Genomic DNA, 21,634 nt, shown 5'->3' with positions numbered 1-21,634 from the left:
AGTATTGTTTTAGTAATTAAATAATGTGTACATGGAAAATGAATATAAGTCAAGAAACACCAACGAAATATACGAAGATTCTAGAAAACATGATTTCTAGAATTTGTATTTAATTCTTTTGGTCAATTACTRGTCCTTGTGACTTCTAGAACTTTATATCTTTAATCCAAAGTCAATTTTRTATCGTGACTAAAATGGTCAATTTTATATCATTATATCTCTATGTTACATCTATGGAATCGAAATGAACATCGGGATTAAAATGGTGACTCGCAACAGTGACAATTATATGTATATATATATATATATATATATATATTATTGTATGCTCTTATCATTTATTGTCATAACACTCGAACACCAAATATTTCAACTAGAATGGGACTTGAAACAACGATGGTTCTTCCTTTTATTTTTATTGTAGAGTCTGTYTTTAAGGGCCATTTATCAAAGATTTATCTGATAAGTGTTTACTCATAAAATTCAACACTATTACTTTTTTACTGTGTAAGATTTTACTCTACGAAAACAACACCGTATGCAATAGGGGTGAGCAGCGAAACCGGGTACCCGGTTGCGGGACCGGAACCGYYGGTTCCGGAACTGGAACCGATATGAGTGGTTCCGGTTCCTAAAATATGGAACCGATTGAGAATAGTTCTGGTTCTYAATTTTTAGGAAACCGTTACCCGCCGGGACCGGTTCCGAGACCGGGYATCYTGAACCGGAACCGACAGGTACCCGGTATTTTTCAATAAAATAATAATTATTATTTTTTAATACMAAATTTATATTAGGTTCACATCTTGAAAGYACGCCGTCATCTTCATTCTTCATCTAAATTCTTCATATAAAAGTATTCATATTTTTTCAAGTTGTGTGTTCAATTGGATTCATAGTATGTAATCGTTAAACTTTGAACATTTACCATTATAGTATTTAATCGTTAAACTTTGAACATTTACCATTATAGTATGTAATCGTTAAACTTTGAACATTTTCTATTAGTCTATTATGGTTTGTAATCGTTAAACAATATTTGTAACCATTATTCTGTATAATTTGTATTTTTGTTTATTTATTTAGTGTTTTGACAATGTTTTATGTTTTATTTCTAAATAACAAAATTTTAATATTTTAGAAAGCAGGTACCCGGAACTGGAACCGGTTCCCGGCGGTTCCAGTTCCGGTTCCAAAAATTCAAGAACCGTTCTAACCGGTTCCGGTTCCAATATCTCAAGAACCGCCGGTTCCGGTTCCTGTCAAAAAGGGCGGGTACCCGTCTGTGCTCACCCCCAGTATGCAATAATCTACCCGATAAGTTCTTACCATGGTAAGAGTCGTCGTTTTYATTTACCAGATAAGACTTTTGTTCCTTCTCTCGCTCTTACCGGGTAAGATTTTTGGTCCTTGTCATATTCATCCGGTAAGGTAATTTGTGACTTGGTAAGCGCTTATCCRAGTAAGCGTTTGGTAAACTGCCCMTTAGTAGTTAAGCTCGATTGTTTGCTTGTGAATTTATATGATTGAAGTGCTTGTGACATGATGATGTTGTCTTCTTTAGATTGGGGTCGAACCGGAGAACCTGAACGCTCCAGATCTCTTAGCCATGACAGGTGATGAAAAGAAGGTCCATCGTATGTGTGTGTATTTCGTGTTGGAGAATAAAGGACTAGCGAAAATCCTTTTTTGAACTATATAATTTATATACGGCAAATTAATTAACTCATAGACAATTGTTATCTTTAACGAGATTTAAACTATTGACCTCTAAAGTTACTTAGTTATAAAGTATTGCTAGGCCAATATATTTATACTATATTATAAAGCATTTGATTAAAAAAAAACTCTTAAAAATCATTTTTTATTCACGAAGTACTGTTTATGGATGTATATTATTTAAAATTCAAGATTACAAGTAAATTATGCAGAAGTACAACTTACTAAAGCTCCATATTTAAACTCGTGTAACTAACTGCAGATAAATCTATACTATATTATAAAACATTTGATAAGAACTCTTAAAAATTATTTTTTATGCACGAAATATTATTAATTAATGCATTGCACGAGTACTCTTCTAGTATAATCAAATGCTGGATAAACATCTCATTTTAAATATAAAAAATCTAAAATATAATTAGGATAATTATTGAGTTCTAAAAGAATATTTAGTTATTATCTTTATAAAAATTATATTATTAAACCTAATTTAAATTACTTTATTACTAAACTTAAATTAAATTATAATAAAAAAATTAAATTAAAGAAATTAAACCAAAAACAAAAAGTTAATTTGATACTTATATCGATATATATACATTTTTCAAAATTTTATGATATTTTCAAATTTACATTTTATTCAAAAATAAAAACATTATTTTTTTTAGAACCACATAAAACTGTAATATATTGACATAAAAAAAAGAATAAAACAAAACACTGAAATCAATATATGTCTTGATACATTACACGAATACCGTTTTAACATTAATAAAGTATTTGTGTGCTTAAAATAGGTTTCAAGATGTAACATYTTCATTAAAACATTGTCGTTTTCAAAACAAATTTCATGGTATGGGCATGTCAATCTGATGGAGACATCAGCCCGTTAAATAATATGCAACAATTAACGATGATTGTTTTAAAGAAAAATACGTTATTGGTATTAGTTTAATRTCTTGTTTATTAGCAGTTTAACAAGACTTGCAACTTATACGGTCAACTATATATATACATGATTRTTTGGTAATGGCTTAATGACAGAAAGTGACTTATTCAGTAAGATTCTAAGAGAGCTTTATACARAAAGTCAAAAAATTTCCAATCATATTTTTCCCAATTAAGGATCACGCTCGTTCCATGAATGAAAAAATCATCCCAAATAAAAATCTTCTCAATCCATACAACTTAATCCACACAGATAGTTTTATGTTTATCCATACTAGACTTAATGGAAAACCAACCAAACAGCCTTTAAAACGGATTCACATGTCATTACAACATAATGAGTTTATAGGACGTCTAAAGAGCTTAAGTTTCATAATAGGAGCAAACAATWAATCGTYATATYTAAAAGTGTTACAATAAGTTTTTGGCGTCGTAACAAGTTTTCACGTTCTTTTTAAAATAAAGTGTCGTATTAACTATTTTATGGGACAATTTTGAGAATTGTTATATAAACTCATCTTTTTATAGGATATTTGTGTTTATATAACACWTTTCAAATAGTGTTTTATAAAATAACTAATACGAYACTTTATTTTAAAAAGGTATTAAAAAACTTATTACGACAYCCAAAAKCGTCTTATAAATTTATTGTAACACTTTTAAATCAGRACGTTCTATTTTTTGATTCTATAAATCTATGTCCTATAAAACACTCTAGTACAACAATTAAACATTTTGGTGTCCTATAAACCTAATTTTGTTATAATGTGTTCATAAAATTTATTGTATTTCATATATAAATGATGTAATAAATAAGGAAGGGCTCAAACGAGAACACATTCGTTTTAGARGAACGCAAGAACACCATTTTACTATAGACAATCAYATGTGATACTAAGAGAAGCGAGCGATTTTTKATGCGATCTTGGTTGCGAGCCAAGTTGCYCGTACACCACTAAGCCCCCTTACATGTATTATCACATGTGATAAGAGTGTTGTRRATATGATACTATAATCCATCAAGTCCATCACATGTGATGCTAAATTATAGACGCAGACAACCTTTGGCGSGAGCTAAGTCGTAGAACACGTCGTCYGCACATCACAGGGTCACCTCACGCGTATYATCATATGTGATAAAAGTRTTCTYGTAAAATGGWGGTCTTMTCGTTTAAACCTCCACCTAATGATTATATAAAAGTTGAATATATAATTTATAATTTTTTTTTGTTCCAATAAATATAATTCAACACAATTTAGTTGTCTAAAGTAACCAAATAGTMTTTAGCCTAGCGGTATGTGAGTCTTTGGTCTTGTATGARGYAAARGGTTCAAATCTCATCAAAGGTGAGGAGGGTGTATGAGTTTWTTTGTTCTATTTGTTGTATATAAATTATATATTYTAAAAAAGTACAAGGGTAAATAGAGTAATCAACAGAAGTACAAGGGAACATACTGAAATTATGGCAGTTATCTTAAAACGGATAAGAATCAAGCCGCCGAGTACACAGCTTCCCCCAAATCCATCAGAGAGAAAGAGAAATCCGCGAAAACCCTAATTTCAGTCTCCACAGCCACAAATTCCAAAACCCGCTGTTTTTTGTKATTCGTTCGTTATCTGATGCTACTGTCATGATGATGCATTCCTTCCTCTTATCCACAATTCACGTATTGTCTGTCTGCAATCATCTTGCCAATATCGCAATTGTATAATATGAATACATAATTGAATGAGCTGAAGACACGTTGCACCTCATCGTAGCCGCCACGGTACTCTTATCTTGATCAATGATCATCCTATCATCTTTTTACGAAACCTTTTATACCCCCATAGTTTGATCCAGTTCTACCACCTCTGGGATCTTACCAGCTACTGTGGTGTATTCTGTTTGACGATTTTCAACTTCTTTTTCAATTTGAATTTTGAGTTTTTCTTTTTCTCATAGGAGTATTGAAAGCTGATTAGAAAGTCCGTTTTGATTTCAGTAAATTTCAGCAATTCTTCAGTGTTTTAGGTTTTTGCRATTTGAATGTTGTGGATTATGGTTGCATTTTTCTGACGATCTGGGAACTATTTCCTCCCTCGAGCTGAAATTATAGGAAATCCCGATTGGTATAGGTCAGTAATTCTGGATTCACTGATGTGCATTTGGTGTCAATTATATCAATTGTAACAAGTGTGATTTAGGACTGATTTGGAATTTGGGTTAATTGGGGTATTAGTAGAACACATATTAGGATAATATATTGTAGTTACAGAATGGATATAAGTAATGAGGCCAATGTTGATGCGTTCACAATCGGACCCTCAACGATCCTTGGCCGGACCATTGCCTTCAAAGTTCTATTCTGCAAATCAATGTCACGCTTGAGGCATCAGATTGCTCATCTTTTGCTTTATTACTTTCATAGCATTAGGACATATGTTTCAAACTCAATTTCGCCTGTGGTTTCGTGGTTACATCCACGCAACCCTCAAGGGATACTAGTATTGGTGACATTAATGGCATTTTTGCTTAAACGGTGCACTAATGTGAAAATGAGGGCTGAGATGGCGTATAGGAGGRAATTCTGGAAGAATATGATGAGAGCTGCAGTAACATATGAGGAATGGGCCCATGCTGCTAAGATGTTGGATAAAGAAACTCCTAAGACGAACGAGTGCAATCTTTATGATGAAGAACTTGTGAGGAACAAGCTTCAAGAACTCAGGCACCGTCGTCAAGWGGGTTGTTTAAGAGATATTATATTTTGTATGCGAGCTGATCTTGTTAGAAATCTTGGTAACATGTGCAACCCTGAGCTTCATAAGGGTAGACATCAGGTGCCAAAGCTCATAAAAGAATACATCGATGAGGTCTCGACCCAGTTGAGAATGGTTTGTGATTCTGATTATGAGGAACTTCTCTTGGAGGAGAAGCTTGCCTTTATGCATGAAACCCGCCATGCTTTTGGAAGGACAGCTTTGCTTCTAAGTGGAGGTGCTTCTCTTGGCGCTTTCCATGTTGGTGTGGTGAAAACATTAGTAGAACATAAGCTTCTTCCCCGAATAATTGCTGGTTCTAGTGTTGGATCCGTAATGTGTGCTGTTGTCGCCACTAGATCCTGGCCAGAGCTTCAGAGTTTCTTTGAGGATTCATTGCATTCTTTGCAGTTCTTTGATCAAATGGGTGGAGTTTTCAATATTTTCAAGAGGGTTACAACGCTAGGAGCAGTKCATGACATCAGACGATTGCAGGTGATATTAAGGAACTTGACAAATAATCTTACATTCCAAGAAGCTTATGACATGACTGGTCGAGTTCTTGGGATAACGGTATGCTCTCCAAGGAAGCATGAACCTCCAAGATGTCTCAATTACTTAACTTCACCYCATGTAGTTATATGGAGTGCAGTTACTGCCTCTTGTGCTTTCCCAGGACTTTTTGAAGCTCAGGAGCTTATGGCAAAGGATAGAAGTGGAGAAATTGTACCTTATCACCCACCGTTCCATTGGGACCCTGAAGAGGCTAATGTCACTTCTACACGCCGCTGGAGGGATGGTAGCTTGGAGATAGATCTGCCCATGATCCAACTGAAAGAGCTTTTCAATGTAAATCATTTTATTGTGAGTCAAGCAAATCCTCATATTTCCCCCCTACTCAGGCTGAAAGAATTTGTGAGAGCCTTTGGAGGCAACTTTGCTGCAAAGGTATGCTTCATTAAGTTCACTCATTTTCTAATAATATAGTAATTGATAGCTAGGTTAGTGACATACACAAGCAGCATATGATTCAATCAACTCTAAACAAATATATAAATAGATGAACATAGAGAAAGTTTGACATGGCAAATGAATGATCATATCGATCTGAGTGGTATTTAACCAATGTATAGCATTAATTCTTTCTGAAGTATATCACATGTTTAGAATAGTCTTACGTATGACATGGCATTACATGCATAGATTGTAATGTAGTTATATTGAACTTGATCTTTGTTTTTGTTTGCCAAATGTTGATAACTTAGTGATGGATGTCAGTAAAAACCAAACTGTTCATGATGTTACCAATTATTACTTGATAAAGACCTTTACAGTGAAAAAGAAACGATATTGYGTATCTAGAAGTTTTAAGCGGTTACAATAAAGTCAGGGTGAGTTTGGTGGGCATATGCGACTGGACATGACTGGACAAGTGAGAGTGAAGTAAGGAGGTGAAAGAATTGTAAAAGGTTTTAGGATTGTAATTTGACATGGGTACTTTAGTAATTTACCAATCTTCTCTYATCTCCCTCTTTTTGTTCCACCTATCTTTGCATTTTTGTTCTATTTTGTCCTGGCTTGTCTTGTCTCGCGTACCAACGACACCCTCAAGATCTATTATTGGTTCAAGGAAGGCTCCAGATGTTGGTCATCAGCCAAGCTAGATTGGATTTATGGAGTTATGCCTATGTCATTAATTTGTCATCTGTGTTTGTTTCAGCTTTTAGTAGATATCTACACTTTTGACATTTTAGCGATCGACCTTTGCAGCTTGCTCATCTAGTCGAGATGGAGGTGAAATACAGATGCAACCAGGTCTTGGAACTTGGTTTCCCATTAGGAGGACTTGCAAAGCTATTTGCTCAAGATTGGGAGGGGGATGTCACCATTGTTATGCCTGCTACCTTAGCTCAGGTGCGTGTTGTATGGTCTATTTGCTCATTAACCATTGTTACAAGATACCCGATGAAATTTGATTTTGGTCCACAAGTTTTCAAAAAAATTCTTGTGTCGTACAGTACTTGAAGATCATACAGAATCCATCTCACGTGGAGCTTCAAAAAGCTGCAAATCAAGGCAGGAAATGCACTTGGGAGAAGCTTTCAGCCATTAAAGCCAATTGCGGGATCGAGCTTGTTCTTGATGAGTGTGTTGCGATTCTTAACCACATGCGTAGACTGAAACGGAGCGCAGAAAGAGCAGCTTCGGCTACTGCCACTCATGGCTTAGCCAACATGTCTCGGTTTAATGCGTCCAAACGAATCCCCTCTTGGAACTGCATGGCTCGGGAGAACTCAACYGGGTCCCTAGAAGACCTTGCAGACGTTCCTTCCCCTCTCCACCATGGACTTGGTGCAYGGAACTGGCGGCTAAACCACCACACACACGACGGAAGTGACAGCGAGTCTGAGACCGCCGAGTTAAATTCTTGGACAAGATCTGGTGGRCCTTTGATGAGGACAACTTCGGCTGATAAATTTGTCGATTTCGTTCAAAACTTGGATTTCGATTACAAACCGAACAAGGCAACGCCAAACTCAAGGGTAATATCCCCAGACAGAAGCTCGGATTTAGAATCCGATCAAAGGGACATGAACAACAGAGGTCATACAAGCATCATGGTTGCTGAAGGTGATCTTTTGCAGCCAGAGATGATCCATAATGGCATTGTGTTCAATGTTGTGAAGAAGGGAGACTTGACCCCATCAAACCGGAGCCATGATTCAGAAAATAACAACTCACGTTCGGACTTGGTTGCCGAGTGTGTGCAACTCGATTGCCCGGAGAAGGAGACGGATGCTAGCTCGGCTTCTGATGATGGTGAGACCAATATCTGCAACGATGACCATTGTGACCCGAGGGATCATACGAGACCTATAGACGATGTCGATGGTGATTATAGATGTACGGAGGATCATTAACCCTTGTAATATTATCATTGGTTATGCTATTCAGGTTTCCAATACGGAGGATCATTAACCCTTGTAATATTATCATTGGTTATGCTATTCAGGTTTTCAATAGTTCTTCGGTTCGAGTCTTCTGACCGTTATTATTTGGGTCCTATGAGATTGTTCGTGGTACGCATAAGCTGACCCAGATAAGATATTTAGCTGATGGGCTCATGATACATATTCTAAATATCTCACCGTATAACTAAAAAATATTGACTAGAGATCATTTAGGTCTGGTTCAAATCACTGGTAATTTCTTCAAGAATATTGATTTTTTACCGTTTACAGTTAAGATATTAAAGTTTAAAATCATGGAAAAATTATTTTAATTCTTATTGATTTAAAGTCCTCATTTTAAAGCTTGGCTCCAAATGTCAAAAATATCAGGAGGTTTCAGGTTCAAATCTAAGGAGGAATAAAAATTCTCTTGTGGCTACGGAGGTTCAAATGCGGTGACTCCGGGCTATCTGCAAAGCAGGTAGTCGCTCTGGGATTAATCGGCTCGCATAACGAGTTGGATATCCAGGTTGATAAATAAAAGTCCAGATTCTGATAACCGTTTTGCAAATAAGCGTCTCATAAATACATTTAAAATACAAGAAAACCCRCAAAACATTTAACATTTCAAGATGATTGATAATATTTAAATTTGGATTATAATTATTAGTAAAAATATTGTGAAGTTTTATCATTTAGATCAAAAGAAATATTCATTTAAGTACTTAAGTATACAAAAAGTTTGCAGTTCTGCTTTTAAACAACAATTTATTCATACTATATCATAAAGTATTTAATAAAAACTTTTAAAAACCATTTTAAATATGTGAAGTACTATTTATTGATCCATATTACTAAAAATTCAAGATTACAAATAAATTGTGTATAAATACAACTTATTAAAGCTTTGTGTTTGAATTCACGTGACTAACTGCAGATAAATATAATTAAATAAAAGATAAACATCTTATTTTAAATATAAAAAATCTAAAATATAATTAAGATAATAATTAAATTCTAACAAAATACTTAATTAAAAATTATATTATTAAACCAAAAATAAATGATAAGATAAAGAAATACACTAAAAAAATGAGAGATCTTAAATAGTTAGTTTAGTAGTAATATCAATATATTTTTTCAACTTTTTATGATATATTCATATTTATATTTCATTCAAAAATAAAAACATTATCGTTTTTTCAAAACCACATAAAACCGTATTATAACATCGACTGAGACAAATAAAAAACATTAAAACCGAGATATATCTCGTTATATTATGCAAATACTCTTTTAGTTGTTATAAAAGTATACACAAACAATTTTTTATTTTCAAACTAAAAAGGGTTTCAATTTGAATTTAAGTATTTACTTGATTTACAGTCAATTACATTGCATTTACAGTACCAATAAACCATACTTGCAAGATTTAGCTTATTTATTTTTTATTGAAAAGACATTAAGAAGTTGTTTACCAAATACTTATCCTGGTAAGCATTTGTCAAAATCACATTATCTTACCGGATGAATATGGTAAGGAGCAAGATTCTTATCCAGTAAGAGCGAGACAAAAACCAAGAATGTTACTCAGTAAATGAGGGTCTTACCATGGTGAGTGTTTACCAGGCAAATTATTGCATATGATACCGTTTTGATAGAGTAAAATCTTACCCGATAAATAAATAATAGTGTCAAATTTTACCTATAAACGCTTACCGGGTAAGTGTTTGGTAAAAGACCCCTAACTTTCCTACCTAATAATTAAAAAATATTATCTTCTTGCCATATTGTTTTCCAAAATTTAAAAAACAAAAGCAAAATACCAAATTCAAGAACCAAAAAACCCAGAAAAACAAACAAAAGTTTTTACACATTCATGGTCAKAACTTGATTTTGGGAACTTGTAACAAAAAGATTGGAAATCTGTACACAATTTACATTATGCATTCATGTTTTTAGACTTTTGAGCATAAATGCATAATGAATATGAAGGCAGTTAGAGGGACTCAGCAAATTGAGGAGCCTCCAAGTCCAGGTCTTGTTTCATGACACAGTTCATGAACCATTCATTACTGAATGTTGGTATGCCTTTCTTTACAGCTGACAATGCTTCATCCATACTCTCTTCACTTGCCACAAATATGGTTTTTGATGAATCCTTCACTTTCTCTAGATTGCGAATAACCTGAATTTATAGAAAAGGTCAAACACAACTTRAAAGAGAGTTTTAACAACTTGGGTTGTGGTGAATTAGTTAAGGCAACCCCGGGTTCGAATATAGGCGCTACCAAAGCCCTTGTGGCCATGGAGGTTCACATGTGATGACTCCAGGCCATTCGTGATCCCCAGGGATTAGTCGGTGGGCGTAAGCTAGCTTGGATACCCAAAAAAAAAGAACTTAAGACGGTTTTGTAGAAGAACCACTGAAACTGCTATGGTATTGAATGCCTATAGATTTCTTTGAAATAAAATTAAGCTGAAAATGCATAATCTAGCCAGTGTTGCCTAAGCCTATAGCTGGGAGTGACTACAACTTGACACAGTTGAAAGTGAAGGTTGATGGATTCTAGTAGTTCAATAAGCATGTCTCAAGATACCCATGAACATGGGTACATCTTTTGGTGAGTGTTTGACCTTTTGACCAACTAGTCCACGTGTCCATGAAGAAAACAGATATTTAGGAGAATAACAACCTTCTGACATTTTTTTTAAATGCATGACCTTTTGACAGAGTTTGAGACATTCTTATGTATGGAAGAGACGTTCTTCTGTTAGACAGATGCATTCTTAAWTCTATCATGTGGTCGTGCATTTAAAAAAATCTGTCAAAAAGTTAGCTTCCTAAATAACCCATGAAAAACACCCCCCCCCCTCCGCATGTCTCGAGCAAGATTTAGGCCTTCTGATTAATGAGTGTTCCCCTCAAAAAAGTTGATACCACCTAACCTTATGGTTCATAAAGTACAGAGTGGCATGGTGTCTCATGAATGTTTCTAGAAGCAATAGTGCTTAACCCCATGAATATGTACAAAAAACTAAAGATCTTGAACATAAATTCAACAAAGTCAGGTTTCATGACTTAGGCTGCTTTTTTTACATCCCATGTCAGCTGCAATGTTGCATTTTTTAGCAATTTTTCAAGCATAAATGACCTATTTGCCCATTATTATCGATCCAAATTAATGGTCTTGTTTTGGGTATACAAGATTTTGCTACTAAAGAACTGTAACAAATAATCAAGCACCTCTATTAATTATGTCAAGTAAAGCATTGCAATTTTTACTATTAGAGCATTAAATTTTCTCATTTCTCATTTGCTGAAGAAACCATTTATGAGAAGAGAACTAGATGACTTACATTTCCACCTGCAGACCTCACAATTGCAGACAGRGTACTGATAGGAGGCTGCACATGAGCAGCAAGGCATACTTCAAAACCTTTAAGCAAAGCACCAGGACTTGCTCTTGCTCTAAGTACTGTACCTTTTAACTCAGTCCTGTACTTCAACTCATACTCGAGATCTTTCACAATGAAAGGCGTTTCATCTGTAAAAGATGTTGGTAACTAATAAACATTTAAGAAAGCATCAAATGATACARGTAATAAAAGCCTCATTACTCACCCACGAATCTGCCTTCTCTGAAGCTTTCTTTCAGCCAACCAGGTGATATAACCCAGGCTCTGTACACAGATTAGACTTCCAAATTAAATGGCATGTAAGGTAGACAATAAGAAAGTATATTTCAACATGAAGATGGGGGCGATGAACTATGATAGTGAAGACAGTTSAGGCACCCACGAGAAGACCACATGAATAAATTGAGGATGGACASAATTGTCTCAAACAAGTAGAATGGTTATAACGTAAGTGCTTCTTGCTCCTCTATGCATCTTTCATATCAAAACTCTAGTAGTTGCACTATATTATATGTATAAGCAACTCTACTTTCTATGATGAAATAACTGTAGAGCACACTAACTCCGTCATCCAACAAATTGTTAAGTTAGTCTTGAAAAAATATTTTAGTGTTTATTTTTTTAGGGAAAACCAATTACAAAGAAACACATACCATGTAAAATGTTCCAGTCTTGAACCCACTACCGCTTGATTCAAGAAACAGAAAGAACGTGAAAACCTTTTTGCTTTCTTACTTACCRTTTGTAAGACCGACGGTAACATGATGTCATCCTAATCCTTTCACAGTCATATAAATCGAAATCCCAACGAATACTTCAAAAGACCACATTCGTTTCACTTGTTCTCTACTTTGAAATGTACCATTTGTATTCTTTAGGAAGTAGAATTACATTAAGATTAGGCTCTAAGCCTCTAAGTCTCTAACTAGTTGTATCAGACAAAATTACTTTACTATGATGGTTTGTTTTGGCTCCAAAACTTCTTACCTATATATATATATATAGGTTGGGTTCCGGTGAGAATGGAAGTTATGATGAGAAGGATAAGAAAAGATCTTCAACCTTGGATGAATCATAATTGAGGATCAACACTAATGCGGTGCGGCAAGATGCATTGAATCAATTCCCGTGATAAGTGCAATTCATGGGTGGGTGCGAGATCAAAAGTGCTCAAGGATCCAGATCACTTCTTAGTTCTTACGCTTCTCACTTTAACTCTTATTCTCACACGATACTTCATATATATATATATATATATACACACACACACACATACTATGATCTCCTATCCTATAAAGTGAAGGCTTTTGGACCATATCAGAGGGATACCTCCACCTCTCACAATTGACAAAATGGTGGTCACGTGGCCTTAGCTTCAGACTTCTTTTATATTACATTGCCACCATTGGTTGAATTTGTTGGGTTCCAATACCTCCAGACCTTTGTCAGACCATTGTATTTTTAGATGTCTACCTAGATTTGCTTGTGAGTCTATTATTGAACTTGGTGGAGAGTGTTTACATGAAATTACCATATTGACTGAGAAGTATTAATGTTGTTAGGCTTAGAATTACTGTCCTTTGCCATTAGGTTGCTTTGGCTGATTGGCTCCCACTACTTTGTGCCTAAATGTATTGGATTTCTATGCAACAGCTTGAAGCCTTGGGCGTTATATACTTATACACCTAATCTCTTCCAATTCAAAATCAACAAGGGTTTCTGTACATGTAGACCTTGTTTGTCTGAATCTTGTGGGAAAGGTTTCTATACTCAAGCTTGCCAAAAAGTCATCCATATCAATCTCTTAATACTATCATCTGCCAATACCTTTTTATAGCTCAAAACTAAAAYATTCCAATAAAGTAGATCCAAATAGCTAATGAGAGCACACATATAGTGGATCAAGATACCATGTACGTGTTTCTTGATAACTTGTGATGGTAAAATATGGTTTATGAAAGAGTAATATTCTATCTCAAAATTAAGTGGAACTCACCCTGAACAGAGAGCTGTACAGAAATTCAGCGTCTTTCTCACTTTTCCAGTGATAACATGTGTGCTTCCTCTTCCGTCAGATGTAACAGAGCCACCAAGGTCCTCGATTATCTGCCATTGACATGAACATTAAAACAAGCAATGAAGAGCAAACTAAAGCATTAAACTAGAATACCTTTGTCAGATTTGACTTTTTAGCATCATCTGCAATGTTCATCAGCATGATTTTATAGCAGTTTCTTTCTGAAAGAAGTTCCACACAGCCATGATTATTTGTGGTTCTAGCACCTAGGCTGCATTCTAGAGCATGAATGTGGCTTAAAGGCCCACCAAGTGTAGGTGTGAAATCTGCCACTTCATCCTTCGCAATGGTCATAGGGCTTGCATCCATACAACATCCACTAGTTTTATTTCTTCTTGAAACACAGCCACTGTCTGATTGACAAACCTTCAGATGGCTTCCCTTCACTTTTTTCGATTTCAGTGAGGTATGGGACGTTTCCCAAGTCCTCTTCTTTGCACCCGATGAAGAACATGAACAATGCCAAGCATCACCATCGCTTCTAATTCTCATCTCATCTTCATTGTTTCCCATATTAATGCATTCCTCACTATCCAAACAAACAAGGTCTTGGCAACCTACTATAAGAATAAAACTGTGTAAAATGAYAAATGAAATGGAAATGATGTGTCATAGAAATGCATAATTGATATTCTGAAAGAAAAGAACTATAGCAAATTTAGAGTGCTTAAATATGAGTTTGTTTCAAATAAAAGAAAAYACTTCAGGAAAATTTGGTTCTTCAACTTAACTGTAATATCGATCTCTTGTTCTGCGTATTTGTTTACCACTAACTGAGAACCTTATGAGTTAAGGCTGATCATGTCTATATAGTACTATCACTTTATGTGCAATAATTGTAAGCAYATGCTTGTGGTTATAAAAAATTAGTGGCACATTTTGGCTCGATTTCATACTCACCATCCGTCAAGTAGTTATTTTTCAACACTTCTTCAGCTCCAGGACATTGACTCTGAACCATAGTGGCAGTTAATGGCTTATGAACAGGCTTAAATACAGAAGACAGCCGTAAAGACTCTGCAGAGATATCTGAACATTCCTTGTGAAGATGAGCAATCATGAGRGTTGAACCACCAGGAAAGCATAGCGCTTTCCTTATATCTGTCCTAATTGGTAACCTTCGAGCTCTACCCTTGGTGTCTACTTGACCAACCGGTACAAAGCTCTGCCATTTTCACAAAAGTATTAGAAGCATCTACAGACTACATAACAAAAGRCAGATTCATTACACAAACCGAGGCATCGGTTATCAACAGAAATACTAAATTACCTAMCAACAGAGATAATTTGTTAACCAGCTACCATTGAAAAAGTCTTCTTGTGTAAATATTCTAAAGTGATACTAAGGKGTCGTTTACCAAASGCTTACCCGGGTAAGCGCTTACTRGTAAAATTCAACAATATCATTTACTTACCTGGTAAGATTTTAGTGCAYCAAAACGGTATCATATGCAAMAATTTACCCGGTAAGCACTAACCATGGTAAGAGTCRTCGCCCTCACTTACCAGGTAAGACTCTTGGTCCTTGCSTTAGCTCTTACCGGGTATGATTMTTGGTCCTTGCYATATTTATCCAGTAAGGTAATCTCACTTGGTAAGTGCTTMCTCGAGTAAGCGTTTGGTAAACAACCCTCAGATTATCATTTGATTTGAACAGAAGTCAGAAAACTTCCCGAACTAGATGTTTGTGAAGAACTGTTAAAATCAACAACCAGCTACCATTAGTTTTGCTTGTTACCTGCTTGAGCCAAAATCCTTCAGATTCCTCATCAGCCCAGCAAAATATAGAATGTACACCAACACCCTGCAGTCTTTTCCTCATTTCCAAATATGTGCGGTGGCCAATGCCCTGTAAGTTTCTAAAGCATGTTAATACTGAGAAACTGCTGTCCTCTGTTGTTCCTGTTTTGCTAATTTTGCAAGACAATGGTTATTACAKCAACAGGAACATCCTGCAGTGCACCACTTTTGACATGGAGACTTACTTCTCTTCAAAATAAGTACATTGATCGAATAAAACAAGACACTCATTGATAAAGTTTCTCATATAAAATTTATCAAGTTTACATTTAATTCTGTATGAAAGGAAAAAAGAAAAAGAGCACCATATGGTTTYGCAAAGGCACTCAAGCATCTACTTTGGATAGAAATAGGTACGAATGAGTAGAAGACCTTATGTTGGTAAACTGAACAGACAGCAGCAAGTGGAACCTCAGCATATTGAGTATCAGCAGGGATTATCTGAAAACTTATTGCAGCCACAACCTGCAGAGGGGAACAAAAATAAGAGAAAAATAGTTGACTRCAAGCAACAAACATTGTATCAATCCTTTCAATCAGACCATTCAAATTAAATTTCTGAAAACCAGAAAAGGTTGCATCTGAAATACTAGTGATTATATATTTTTTTTGTAGTAAACTTTATGTTTGTCTTGTTACTATCAGGGTTTTTGTGTAATTATTTTCAGCTTACAAGACCATAGTAGTGTGCAGTTTTTGCTGTTTAATGGCGTTTCCAAGTGCAGAAGAATTATAGAMATCGATGAAACCAGCAGTCCATGATAAGAAGGGGAGTATCATCTTTTGGGCAAAGAGTACCCATCTTTATGTTTGTGAGTTTCATCTCAACGGCTTGGATTTGATTGCCCCAATTTGACATCAAACATGATTGTATAATTGTGTTATCCTATTGTCATCTACACTTGTGGTTTTGTATTTTCACTTTCTTTTTTCAATAAGCTTATTGCCTTCATTAAACGTTGTTAGTCTTTTTAAAATCCTCTTATATCAAAGTTGCAATATGTTTACCATTGCATACTCTATTTAACAATRAAAAGTGACTCAAATGTTTTCACATTCATAATTTGAATTTACTTCCATGCTAGTCATCTATGAAGAAAGTGTAAAGACTAAAAAGCACCTTAATGTCGTTACAATATATCTCTAAAAATCGGCACCAAAATATGTAATGCTTTAAAATCAACAAGGTTTTGGAATGGAGAAGTGCAGTAYGCCTCGTAACTGGAAGAGATGACATGTGCAATCAACCAGGTTTTTCAAGATAAATAACTGTGTGTACACACAAACATCACAAAAGGAGCTAAAATATTTTACCTTCGATTTTACAACACATTTTATGGTTAAATAATTATGTTAATAGATCTGTGCAGTGTATCATATTATTGTTTTGATTCATATCTTATATAGCTAAACAGTAGACTTATTTATCTTTTTCCCSCGAGCAAGTTAACAGCCTTTAATCCACAAACATGATGGGTTTGCAGATAAGACGTACAGAGAAAGTACCAGCAAAAGAACAAACCTACCTCTCCAGAACCTTCCTCAGAATTGGATTTCAAAACCAACGTGCAGTACTTCCTGCACAAATGACAAATGGTTGATGGACAGTAAAATAACTCTTGTTATCATCATTTGACATATGTGGTGCTATAAACCATGTAAAAGAATTATGGCAGTGGTGGCACTAGTATTATCAAGCTGTGAAATGGATAAAMCAAATTACCAAGTAACTTTAGAAAGAAATATCAAGGAAGCAAATAACTGTACCCATTGGATACACATCGTTCAAGAAACGTAGACTTCTTTCCAGTATTTGCAGCATAGTTCATTGAAGGTAGTTCTTTCTCGTATAAGTTTAATATTTCCTACAAAACATGATTGATCAATCATACATGACCACCTAGAGATGGATATACAAATGCCAATAAAATATACATCTCACACATCTAGGCCTTGTATTTGTAATTTACATTTGTTTTGAGTGCTGAGTTTAAAAAGTTAATGCTCTTTTGATCTTTGGGTTGGGCTTTCTTTGCTGCACCTTGACTCGGGAGTTCTTTAGGATTTTTGTTTTGACTTTTATGGTTGCTTGCCAGGTTTTTTAATCTATTAATCTTATTGAAATGGATGGGAAAGCAGAGAAATGAACCAGTACTGCTATCATGCACCTGGGTTGAACAAAAAAATTGGATACGGTAAAATACCAATTAATTGAATRACAACGATGATTAGCTTGTGTGTTAGGCTGTTAGCACCTACATAGGAGATCCTAACATTGTTGCTTGAATGACACCTATTGCATTTGATTGGCACCATTATCCTTATAAAATAAATGGAGCCAAACATGTATACCACARCAAAGATGTGTCACAGATCTCTGTGGTGTCAATGTGTCATATGGATTCTGGTGGTTACCTACCTACTATAGCAGCATGCCAGCATCCAATGCATATTCTCAGCATTCTTTACGTGATGCTCTTTGAGTACTATACAGGTTCCAAAGAGTTTGTAGATAAGATTTAGCATTGTTTCTTTTAAGTTACGACACACTAGTTTCAATGCTACATGAGSGCACAAATTGTGTTCTCACTTTGATTAGAAAGTTGTCACAGGCATTAGGTTCAGCCTCTACTCTAGCACTACTGCTACTTATCTACTTACTCCCTTTTASACGTGATGTAAATTACATAATCCCCAACTATTGGACAGGAATAGTTCTGTACACTTGCAACTTATGACAGAAGTAGTGGCAGAGGCTTTTGTAGATGAGAGGCCTCTATGGGATAGGCTACAGCATGGGGCACCTTATGAGCATCGTCAACATGCCAAAAAAAAAATGACATCCCATGGGTACCATTTTCRTTTATATCTACCTATATTTTCCTATCATCAAAGCATTTTTTTCTTATTTCGCTATTCAAATTATCATAAGACTTACAAATGACAACCAAATACATATGCTACAAAAGCATCTATACATATAAGAGAACGAGAGAGAACTGTTATACGTAGATGCATAATCATTTACAAACCAAATTTATTGAAAAAACTTACAAAACAGTTTTCATGTATTTTTTCACATAAGAAACAACACATGTGAAAATGCAGGGTATATATAGTATTGTTTCATATGTGAAACGTTTAAGACGTTCCACAAATGAAATAACACTAGTTAAAAAATGCATTTTCACCCATGTTGTTTTATACATGAAAACCGGTTTCTAAGTTTGTATAAGTTACTAGGTTTGTAAAAGAAGTCTCTCTCTCTCTCTCTGTATATGTATATATATATATATATATGTGTGTGTGTGTGTGAGTGTGTAGAGAGAGATAAAGATGAGGAGTTACTTGGAGGAGAGACTTCGATTGGGCATCAGAATCCTTGGGGTTAACAAGCACGAAGCAATAATTTCCTGATCATAAGTAGTAAGTTTTTAAATGAGTAATCTCACAATCACTCACTGATATTCGAGAAACTATTTACAATCCCAAAACCAATATATATATAGTTTGTTTCAAATACAACCCATCGCATTTGTACAACCAATGCAACCCAATAAATTGAGATATTTATGGAAATGATGAGAGTTCATTTATTATGATTTAAATATTTATGGAAGATGAATATGGTTCATTAATTATGATCAATACTTTATATTAGAAAACAATCAAAACTTCTAAGAAAACAATCAAAACTTCTATGAAATCACATATTAATCAAATGAAATGGACGGTTGAGATTGGGTTGTATTGGTTGCTCAAATGTCAAGGGTTGTATAATAACCAACCCCTCTCTCTCTCTCTATATATATATATATATTCGCAACAGGTTCTCTCCTTCCTGTAAAGTTACAACGTCTACATTTTGAGATGTCCTATTATTCGCAACAATTCCCTTATTTGGTTGTCAAGCTAAAATTACCTTTTATGCATTGTCTTGATTATTGATATAATTAATTATTGACATGATTAATCTACATCCACAAATTCCCCTTACTTTTTGTTATTGAAGTGCATTTTACATGTCTGATTGATAGTGAAGTGCTTATTGCAATTTTAGCATAATGATGCAGTAACAAACAAATCAGTTGATGAATATTACCATTTTCTCCAAAACTAGAACGTTGGAGATCGTTACGTTCTTTTCCAAGTGCATCCTCCACAACTGCTACAAACAATAGATTTAGTGAAGGGAAAAAAGAGAAGAAATGGAGCCATGGCAATCGCAGCAAAACAACAGACTTTTATTTAGAAATCCCAAAGCCACTTTAATGTAACGACATGGTTGCAACCTGCCATCTTATTTCATATCTAAACAATCAAACACCCGGATGTTGAGAATAACAAAAGAACACCACATTTGTTTCAAAATATCCAGGAAAAGATAACACATCTGATAAAAAAACTGTTGCCGATTTCACGCCAACTATAATATTCTGTTCTTTGCGTTTTCTAAAGCATGTAAATCAATTAGAAAAGAAGTGTCGGGAATCTAAAATGCTAACATTTAGGTGGTTTCGTTTCATTGATCAGATCAATACCGGATATTACGATTTTGGATTTGCCGGATACAGATATCTGAAGACTGTTTTGATTAGACTCAGCATTGAAGTTCTTTGCTTCAACAACCACCTGACAGTTCCCTGAGACAAAACAAATACATAAAAAAAATTACAGCTGATTCTAGGGTTCTTGTGGCAGATGAGATGTTCAATTTCTTTACCTATTGCGATCGGTGAAGCAGATGATGAGGGTTTCTTTCGTGCCATTGACGACGTTTTGGAGTTAGGTTGAAGATGAATGGGGTTTCGGGGCCGCTAAAACTAAAATATAAGCGGGAAAAAGAATTAGAGTGAATTACAGTTCTAGTCCATGCGGTTTTCATATCTTTTCGTTTTTCATCCCTATTTTTGCACCAATTACGGTTTTGGTCACTATGGTTTGCATTTTTGTATGGATTTGGTATATATATATATATGTGTGTGTGTGTGTGTGTATTTTTGCACCAATTACGGTTTTGGTCACTATGGTTTGCATTTTTGTATGGATTTGGTCCTTCCGTCAAATGTCTGTTAAAAAGGTTTGATAATTGAAGTAAAAAATACCCTCGTTTTAAAGTATAATTTATRTTATATCATCATATATGCATAAAAAGAGAGAAATACGGTGAAAGCCATGAATACTTTTTTTATTAACCTGGATATTCAATCTGTTATGCGAGCCGACTAATTTTAGGGTGACCACTTGCTTTACGGATAGCCCAGAGTCACCGCATTTGAAGCTCTGTGGTCACAAGGGGATTTTTATTTCTCATTGGATTTGAACCTGAGACATTTAGTTACTTTTGACCTTTGTAGCTCAAACTTAAACCAATGAGACACCACCCTTGTGGTCCATGAATTTAACCACTCTTGACTTTGACATTGACCAATCGCCTCACCCTTCTTCTCAAGATGGATTTTGGAGCTGATCTATCTGTTTGTACTAGTAAATATACATGACAAAGTACTGATGAGCTTATATTAAACTTGATATGTGCGTATGAGGTGCAACTCCTGTTATGGTGTAACAGGAAGTTGTAAATAATGGGTCGGCATAGATAACGTTGGATGGGATATTATGACGAATAGGGACAGTGGTATGGTGCATCGGGATGTGGTTGGACCAATAGGTTATGAAGCATATGTGAGTAGTTCTCGTTAATAAACCTCTYCTTTTGAACATAAACAGTTATTCAGTTTTCTTGGATTAATTAGACAGTTTGCATCTTGTCTTCTTRTGTAATGAGGGGGTAGAGATGGCAACGGGATCGAGGAGTGTCGAAGATTGCAATTCTCATCCTCATCTCCATCTCCATTTGGGAATAAGTTCTCATCCCATCGACTAAAATCGAGGATATATCTCCTCTTAGAATATTATAATTGAAATGTTATACACTCACGTTGTATCACCAAAAGTTTATCAATGAATAAA

The 21,634-nt window shown here is 35.0% G+C and overlaps 2 protein-coding genes across 3 annotated transcripts; one reads left to right on the top strand and one right to left on the bottom strand.

The window, feature by feature from the left end:
* Window positions 1-4,228: 4,228 nt before the first annotated feature.
* On the top strand, window positions 4,229-8,467 carry LOC112508224 (triacylglycerol lipase SDP1). 2 transcript variants are annotated; one of them, XM_025113014.1, is made up of 4 exons: window positions 4,229-6,361; window positions 7,184-7,327; window positions 7,432-8,368; window positions 8,427-8,467. In XM_025113014.1, exons 1-3 carry the CDS (start codon window positions 4,931-4,933, stop codon window positions 8,332-8,334), a joined length of 2,478 nt encoding a protein of 825 aa, XP_024968782.1. In that variant the 5' UTR covers window positions 4,229-4,930; the 3' UTR covers window positions 8,335-8,368; window positions 8,427-8,467. The 2 variants fall into 2 exon arrangements, with proteins under 2 accessions (XP_024968782.1, XP_024968783.1); XM_025113015.1 differs by lacking the exon at window positions 8,427-8,467 and having other exon boundaries at window positions 7,432-8,371.
* A 1,896-nt stretch (window positions 8,468-10,363) lies between these two features.
* On the bottom strand, window positions 10,364-20,430 carry LOC112504646. The gene is made up of 14 exons (XM_025108600.1): window positions 20,385-20,430; window positions 20,167-20,304; window positions 19,764-19,826; window positions 19,010-19,074; window positions 17,429-17,526; window positions 17,188-17,239; window positions 16,034-16,126; window positions 15,600-15,710; window positions 14,762-15,026; window positions 13,955-14,418; window positions 13,781-13,890; window positions 11,990-12,048; window positions 11,725-11,912; window positions 10,364-10,552 (listed from the first exon to the last, which is right to left on the bottom strand). The coding sequence occupies exons 1-14, from the start codon at window positions 20,428-20,430 to the stop codon at window positions 10,364-10,366; spliced, it is 1,941 nt and encodes a 646-aa protein (XP_024964368.1).
* Window positions 20,431-21,634: the final 1,204 nt, after the last annotated feature.

The sequence above is a fragment of the Cynara cardunculus genome (genome assembly GCF_001531365.2).
Source record: "Cynara cardunculus var. scolymus isolate 2C chromosome LG 2, CcrdV1, whole genome shotgun sequence".
Lineage (NCBI taxonomy): Eukaryota > Viridiplantae > Streptophyta > Magnoliopsida > Asterales > Asteraceae > Cynara > Cynara cardunculus.
The sequence above is the reverse complement of the archived record's forward strand: the minus strand, read 5'-3'. Positions and strand labels throughout refer to the sequence as shown.